This window comes from Salminus brasiliensis, chromosome 24 (genome assembly GCF_030463535.1).
Source record: "Salminus brasiliensis chromosome 24, fSalBra1.hap2, whole genome shotgun sequence".
Classification (NCBI taxonomy): domain Eukaryota; kingdom Metazoa; phylum Chordata; class Actinopteri; order Characiformes; family Bryconidae; genus Salminus; species Salminus brasiliensis.
This window is the reverse complement of record NC_132901.1, coordinates 6,250,112-6,259,094: the sequence shown is the minus strand read 5'-3', so window position 1 is coordinate 6,259,094 and position 8,983 is coordinate 6,250,112. Positions and strand designations below refer to the sequence as shown.

The following is an 8,983-nucleotide window of genomic DNA, read 5'->3' as shown; positions in this document are numbered from 1 at the left end:
TATCACCTGTGCCTGTCCCTATACATTTGAGCATATGAAAATGGAGGGACTGTAAATTAATTCTTTATTATATTTATAATTGGTTAAAGCAATGTTTGTTATCCCTTGAATTAAATCTGAAAGTATACACTTCTACTACATTTTGGTTGCATTATTTCAAATTCACTGTGGTATTGTCAAGAAACAAAAATTGTTTCACTGTCCTGACTCTATTCCAGGACTTTAGACACATGGCACACTGTTAACACTGTTAACTGTTAACAATTCAGAAACATACAAAACTAGACATTAAAACATTACACATTAAACACTGGTTCCCCATTAATTGCTAGTTAAATGCTAGTTTTCTTAAAATATTTTGCTAGCTATTTATGTAAAGCTGCATCTTGACAAACATTGCGAAAAGTGCTACACAAATCAATTTAATTTAATTAAACTGATCAATCAAATAAATATTGCAATTTAGTCCACTGAATTTATTGTTTAATTTGTACCTAGGATCCTTGTACCATCACTGTGGGGTAAAACCCAACCCACCACCTATAAACTGTAAACAAAAAAAAAACCTGTAAAAATCTGCTTATAAAAGTCATCATTAACTTTTTCTCACTTATTCTCCATTTTTACATGTACATACTCACTACATGAATTCAAACAGACACCATTTCAAACTCCCCCACTTTCAAAACTCCCAGCTAGAAGCTAAATATATCAGGTCTCTCAAATGCACCATTTTACCATCTGCAGTGCATAAAACCACTGTCACTGAAAGCAGCAGGAACAAGTAGGAAAGGGGAAGTAAGAGAATGACATCTCAGTTGCTTCATTCTTAACTTCCTATATAGAAGGTTCATAACCACCCACACATGTGCACACACACTGAGCCACTCTGAAATCTGAAGCTTGGTGTAGATTAGATTTCATTCATTTGATCAGATGTAAATCTGACATGTTGACCTATCAAAATTGTTCTATACACCAGGATCATGATTAGTGCAGAGATCAAAGTGGAGATGAGAGAAGGAAAAAAAGAAGTTTCAGAAAGTGCTGCAAATAGTAAACCTGATTCAGAGAACAGCTGGAATGTATATGAAGAAATGAGAGGAGGATGTTTGGAGTCTCAAAATACAAGAAAGGATCAGAAACTACAGCATTCAGGTGCCTATGTTCTCTCTCTGCATTCCTTTCATTCTTTGTGATTGTTTCTAATAATGCAATGGTTTAACCTATATATAACCTCTAACCAGATATAAATACAGGTAAAAAAACAGTAATATATATATATATACATATATATATATATTCAATTAAGCCACATCATATCTGAGAGTTGAACGGATTGGGCATATTAGGGCAGAGCTAATTCAGCATGTGGATCTGCTTCTTCTACAGCAACTTACTCTACTTATGGTCATATGATCTACATGACATCTTCCAGAAGAAATTTTGAGGATCTGTAAAATTAAACTGCTCTTTCAAAGCCTACATCAATTAGATGTTTCATCTTATGTCAGTGTACGGCCCATAAGTAATGCAAATACATTAAAGTAAACACTTTACAGCTCTTAACTGGGAAATAAATGCATTGTGATGCAGGATCAATGTGGTATGGAGCTGGTGTTGCAGTAGCTGGTGACCATCCTTCATGTTCAAGTTTTTGATTTACATCCATCCTCATAATTCTTCTGTTACTTCACAATTAAATGAACCGTGTTAAATGTAACTCTGAACACCAATCAAGTCCCAAATGACTCCCAGAGTGTTACATGAAAAGAAGAAACCTCTAGTTGATGCGGAATAGCAGATTCAATAACATAACAACAAGAATAAATGGACAGAAAGAGTAAGATAATAAAAAGATATGGCTAGTGTGAGGTCATAAGTTATGAGTTATGAAAATGTGAGTGAGTGTAGGACACATGCTCAGTGATAATGTGAAAGTCCATGCTAGTGAAATGGTGAGATGGTGTGGCTTTGATTAAAACTTGTTTGTACTCTGTAAGACTGCGCTTCCACAGTGCGGGGCAGTGGTGGCTCAGCGGTTAGAGCGCCAGGCTATTGATAACAAGGCGGTGGGTTTGATTCCCGGGCTTGGCAAGCTGCCACTGTTGGGCCCTTGAGAACAGATGTTCTTTTCTGTAAATATCAGCTCTTTACTTTCTGTAAATATCAGCTCTTTATTACCTTTAGTACTTTTTACTTTTTTAATTTATCCCCTACCCTATTTATTGTTTAGTGTCATTTTCCTTTAGTTTAAGACTGTGTTCTGTGTTTTTTGTTACTTGACATACGTGTTGCTCTCACCAAGACAAATTCCTTGTATGTGTAACATACTTGGTGAAATAAAGAGATTCTGATTCTGATTCTGATTTACCTTCTCTGTTCCCCGGGCGCTGGAGTTGGCTGCCCACCGCTCTGGGTGTGTGTATACTCACTGCCCCTAGTTCACAAGTGTGTGTGTGTTCACTACCACAAATGGGTTAAATGCAGAATACACATTTTGCTGTACCATAGTACAGTGACAAATACGTGCACCTTTACCATTCAAGTTGGAAAAAAAATATTATGCTGCTATTGATGTTCGTAACTATGAGCAGTCTGTATCAAAGAGTGTGTATAGTTGCTATACCATGGAGCTATCCTTTTCTCTCTAACTTGTTTGGCTCAACACTGTCTAGGTTTGAACGAAGCACAGACTGTAGATTTTTTGTTGTATATGTTTAAGATTTTTAGGGTGAGATGGGAAGGGGATTGTGGTTAAATATGGAAGGTAATGAATAAAGATGCTGTTTTGTTACTCTTGCTAATGAAGCGGGAAGCAAAGAGGTGGATATCATGGTTTAGAATGACTTTGAACATGATGATGATACATTTTAACTGTTTCATTAAAGCATAGTAGTAACCTTGTAATGTGCCTGTATTGTTACAGTGTTACAATGTTAGGTCCAAGTGGATGACCAAACGCATAGTACAGAACTGACTAAATCTTAAAACTAAAACCCAGCAGTTTGAGGAAGAGGTACAACTATATTGATTTATAAGATAAGATAAGATAAGATAAGATAATCTTTTATTAGTCCCACAGTAGGGAAATGCTCAGTGTCACAAGAGCAAAAGGTTAGTAAGACACTCAGATGCATGTTACAAATTACCACTATATACACACAATATAAATAACAGATGTAAAAAAACTCTAAGAAAAAAACAATAACAATATTATTTACAGATTATTTACAGATAATTGCAAATTGACCCTTAATTGCACATGTTGGTGTATTGCACATTGTATTTTTACATTGAGGGATCTCTATTCCCTGAACATGTGTGTGTAGTTAAGTGTGTGTGTATGTGGTCCGCTGGGAGCAGTGCTGGTTGTGGAGTCTGACGGCAGCAGGAAGGAAGGACCTGCGATACTGCTCCTTCACACACTTGGGGTGAAGCAGCCTGTCACTAAAGGAGCTGCCCAGTGCTGCCAGACTATCATGCATGGGGTGGGAGCTTGGCTGTCATCCTCCTGTCTCCCACCTGCACTGGGTCTAAGAAGCTTCCTAGGACAGAGCCAGCCCTCTTTATGAGTTTATTCAGTCTCTTCTTATCTGCTGTCGAGATGCTGCTGCCCCAGCAGACCACTCCATAAAAGATGGCAGATGCCACCACTGTGTCGAAGAACGTCCTCAGGAGTGCTCCCTGCTCTCCAAAGGATCTCAATCTCCTCAGTAGGTAGAGTCTGCTCTGGCCTTTCTTGTAGAGTGCAGCAGTGTTAACTGACCAGTCCAGTTTGTTGTTTAGATGAACATCCAGGTATTTATAAGAGTCCACTCTCTCGATGTCCATACCCTGGATGTTCACTGATGGAGGGGGGTGTCTGCACCTGCGGAAATCCACCACCAGTTCTTTGGTCTTTCCCGCAGTAATCTGAAAGTGGTTCTGCAGACACCAGTCCAGACACAAATCCTGAATCAGTCCTCTGTACTCACTGTCCTCCTCATTAGTTATGAGGCCGACGATCGCCAAGTCATCAGAGAACTTCTGGAGGTGACAGGTCGGTGAGCTGTACATGAAGTCAGCAGTGTACAGGGTGAAGAGGAACGGTGCCAAGACCATTCCTTGAGGGGCCCCTGTGCTGCTGACCACCATATCAGAGACACAGTCCCATGCCCTCACATACTGTGGTTGGTTGGTGAGATAGTCAAGTATCCAGTTTGACAGGAGACATTCTTGTGAACATCTGCACATAACATTCACTCCTGCTCTTTTGTTACAGGACAGGGAAAAAAAATTAGCAGATTGTACAAACCAACTGCAGTGTGTCTGGGGATGCTATGTGTTCTCCTGCTCACTGCTGTCACACTGCTGTGCATCAAGTTCACTGCAGAGAGACATCAGTTACGGACCAGTTACACCAACTTCACTGTCGGGCTTCAGAGAAAACTTTCCTTTTTGGGTAAGCAAACATATTTAATAAATAAAGAATAATGAATAAGAAAGATATAATGCATTTAATAATGAAATCAATAAAACGATTAGGGCTTCACAAATCATTCATCTAAGCTGTCCCAGAACAAAACTGCTTTACAGGTAAATTTTTAAACACTTCATAAACGCATGATTTTGAAGTTCTTTTTTTACTTGTGGATCTAGTAACAGTAACATATTTTGAAAGTTGAAAAAGATGATAGTAGCAACTCCAAATGATGGTACCAGTCAACTGCAGTATAATCCGTGTCTTGTGTTAGTTGTGCTAATACTGATTAATGGCCTCTGGGCGAATGTGTCAATTGTGTATCTGTAAATTGTCTGCACTAGAAAAGACATTTCAGGAGGGCTGGAGATACTTAAATTACAGTGTTTACTACATTTCTACTGAGAAGAGGAGCTGGAGTGAGAGCAGAGAGGACTGTAGAGGGAGAGGGGCAGACCTGCTGATTATAAACAGCAGAGAGGAACAGGTAAACCAAGTAATTATATTCAGAACATGTGTGTTTTGTCCCAAGAATACACTGTAATGCACCCTAGTTGTTCCATGTTACTTCAACAGGAGTTTGTGGATTCTTTGATTAACTGCAAAGATGCTGCAGTTTTTATTGGCCTTACTGACAGAGACAAAGAAGGAGTCTGGAAATGGGTGGATGGCTCAGCACTTACCACTGCGTAAGAGAACAGTGAACCGCAGTCATGATGTATTCATTCAGATTTGTTTTTAGTTCTGTAGTTTACATCAAAAGACAATGTTTTATATGTTCTTTACAAAGGTCAGTTTACTAAATTTAATTCAGTTTTACCAAATATAATTTTGTGGATATCCTTGTTATCTGGATGATTTTACCAAGCTGACTTTTTGCATTTAACAGTAAATGGACCTTCCATTTAACATTATTAATAGTGTCAGAGGGTTACAATTTATATTAATGTTAAAATATTAATGTTATTTATTTTTTCATAAAAATGTGTATTATATGTGTTGTTCCAGGTATTGGGAGAGTGGTCAGCCTAATAATGGTAAATGGCTAAATGATCAGGACTGTGTTGTAACTGGACCTCAACTTGGAAAGAGATGGAATGATAAACCATGCCAGAATTTCCAGTACTGGATCTGTGAGAAAAAACTCGAAGACTTTTAAAATCTTATGCAAATGTTTTGGCAACTTTGAACAGAAACATCCTCTACAGAGAACACACTTTTGCACTCTCTAATGCATAATTGCTGTTTATTTGCTTAAGTGAACATGCTTAAAACATAACAGATTGCATGTGCAAAAGTAATGGCACTTTAAAGACTTTTAAAGAGTTTTATTTTTTTCCCAACAATATGATAATTAAGAAAAGCTAAATATGAATGATGATATTTGTTCAGTTACTTTTATTTAAATAATCTACAAAAACTTGACCAGTAGTGCCTAAAACTTATAAGTGTGTAAAGAATCCAGTCACGTCCTCTTCAGACTGTAATCTCATAAGAAGTCTTTAAATACTGTTGTGAGGATTTCATTGCTTTCATACACATGCCATTTACAGGTCCAAAAATTATGAAAAACTCACAGTGCAAGTAGCTTTTAGTTGCAAAAATTGCTGTTTGCAATAAACCAATCAAACAAGAATATATTAAATAGCTGAAAACAACTTGCTTTCTCCAAATTCAATAGAAGATTTCTCTTTTAATGACTACTTTGGTCTCAGAATTATTTAACCCTTTCATGACAAGTATCTTAAAGCATCAGAGCACCCTTTCACTGTTATGACCTGCTGCACCATGATGCATAGACAGACACCAGCTTCTGGCAGTGTTCCTAAGGAATCTTAGCCTATTACTCATGGGCAATGGCCAAAAGCTCACTAATACTCTTGGGTTTGCATGCTGCAACCACCTTCTTCAAATCCCACAGATTTTCTATTGGGTTTAAGTCAGGCAACTGTGACAGCCACTCCAAAAACATCCATTAAAAAATATCCAGAAACCAGTGAAACATTATTGGGATCTGCCTTCATTACTAAAGTAATTTTTCCTTTAGGTAATTAGCATATCACACTCTTGTGTGGGGTAGTGTTAGTGCAGGTAGCTTGTGTCCTTTCTTCTTTCTTACTCATTACGTATATACTCTGCTGTTTTCATTGGGGACCAGGTGAGGTCAATCATGTAACTTCCCAATCAGCTTCTCGTGCAGTCATCAGGTCATCAAAAGGGAATCTGAGAAGTAATAAATTAAAATTAATTTACAGTTACACATAGTCACTGCCTGTTGTTTTATTTATCATATATTCAAATTGAGTAAAAAGGTAAAGAATGCTTCATCCAGCTGAATATTGTCGGCAGACCTGGTCCGATCTGTACTATCTGTAGCAAAAAGGGTCTCGAAAAGGGTCTGTGTAACAATAGCAGTTGTTTGTGTTGTTGCAGTTCTATATATAATCATTACCTTTGTTACACAGCCACTGAATAACAACTTTTAAAGGGGTTGTACAATATTTAAGCACAAATAGGACTTACTTGAAAAAAAAATCGATTTGAACATTTAAATGCCACACAATAAATTCATTACAAGTAAATCAAAGATTGAGGAATAATTAGACAAGACAATTTATAGGAATTCATAAAATAAACAGCAGACATCTGCCACATAATCATTCAATTTTATTTGTGACTTCAACAGCTGTTTTACATGTGTGTGAAAAGCAGCACAGAGAAAACAAATTACTTCATTAAAAATGCAACAATCTAGCTGTCATATAGCCTAAATTCCAACATAACTAACATGGCGAAGAATCATATTATCATTAGCAGTAGAGTTTTTTCATCATGAATAATGAGTTTTATTACACATTACTAAAGTAATATGGACAGTATTTATCCATCTAAATTAGTCAGAGTCAGTAGACAGTAGAGCTGTAGGAGGTTCACATATTTCACATATTTATTAAAACAATGGAAAGGATGCCATTTCAGTGTTACTTTAAACTAGCAGTACACTAGTGTTACTTACACTAGTATCTTTCTCAATGTATCTTCCTTTTTAGCCCTGTCTGTCTAATTTCCAGTTGTACTTTATCAATAGTTATGCTTTAAATAAAAGGTACATAGTCTTCCAAATCTATGCTCACACCACTCCATTAATTGATCAATGAATCAATTTGCAAAAATTAAACACTGCTTTTTTAAAAGATTTTGCCAAATAAGTTTGTATTTTATCTGACATTGTTCATGTTTATTTTGTTTCCTATAATGAGGATTATACTCCAGTATAAAGTAAGGCATATTTGGTTTAAGTTTTATTTAGCTTGCAAATCAAACAGCTGTAAGTATTTTAAATAATACCTGAGTCAAAGATTTTTCTTAAATATTTAATGCATGAGGTTATTGTGGACTTCAGGAAAAAAGGAACTCCAAGCATGCTCATCTGACCATTAACATTTACATTTACATTTACATTTATGGCATTTAGCAGACGCTCTTATCCAGAGCGACTTACAAAGTGCTTTGCTATTTACCCAAGAAAAACCTTAGCTAGTTAGAATAGACTTATAATTCAAAAGATACCTCTAAGCTTAGACATATAAGACAATAAGGTGACCATAGTACTCTATTCGTCCAAGTACTCTTGGAAGAGGTGGGTCTTCAGCCTGCGTTTGAAGACAGAGTGACTCGACCGTTCTGACACCCAGGGGAAGCTCGTTCTACCACTTTGGTACCAGGACAGAAAAAACCCTGGACGCTTGTCTTCCGCGAGTTTTGAGGGAAGGCTGGAAGGTTTTGATAGTGCGCAGATGGAGACCAGCCAGAAGAGAGTGGCAGTAGTCAAGTCTGGAAGTGACAAGAGACTGAACAAGCACCTGGGTGGCCTCTCTAGAGAGGAAGGGTTGAATTCTCCAGATGTTGTACAGGAGAAATCTGCAGGACCGAGTTACATTTGCAACATGACTTGAGAGTTGTCCAGAGTTGGTTTCTTTAGGATAGGCACAACTCTGGCAGACTTGAAGGCCGATGGTACATGACCTGACAACAAAGAGCTGTTTATGACAAAGGAGATGAAAGGAAGGAGGTTTGGAGCGATTGTTTGGAACAGAGGGGATGGAACAGGGACAGGTGGACAGGTGTTAGGATTATTGGAGGTGAGAAGATGTAGGAGGTCACCTGTGAAAAGAGGAGAGAAGCAGGTCAGAGAAGAGGGAGGAGGAGGATTAACGATTTTGCGGTATTGTGGTAGAGAGAGTGAGCAGCACCAAATTCCTGGGAGTGCACGTCTCGGAGGACCTGTCCTGGATCAACAACTCAGCTGGCCCGGAAAGCTCACTATTGCCTCTACTTCCTTCGCAAGCTGAGAAGAGCCAGAGCCCCAACCCCCATCATGTGTACTTTCTACAGGGGTGCCATCAAGAGCATCCATCAAGAAATGCCCAACAGCAAAGCAGTCTTGTCACTTACCCTACAGTGCTTAAAATAATGACATCCCTTTATCGAAAGGGAAACATTGATTACCAAAAGCTAGAC

The 8,983-nt window shown here is 37.9% G+C and overlaps 1 protein-coding gene across 1 annotated transcript; it reads left to right on the top strand.

Annotated features, from left to right (window-relative positions):
• The first annotated feature begins 878 nt into the window (after positions 1-878).
• LOC140546546 (CD209 antigen-like protein A) lies at positions 879-7,641 on the top strand. The gene is made up of 5 exons (XM_072669900.1): positions 879-1,158; positions 4,265-4,444; positions 4,807-4,949; positions 5,039-5,151; positions 5,471-7,641. Exons 1-5 carry the CDS (start codon positions 987-989, stop codon positions 5,619-5,621), a joined length of 759 nt encoding a protein of 252 aa, XP_072526001.1. The 5' UTR covers positions 879-986; the 3' UTR covers positions 5,622-7,641.
• Positions 7,642-8,983: the final 1,342 nt, after the last annotated feature.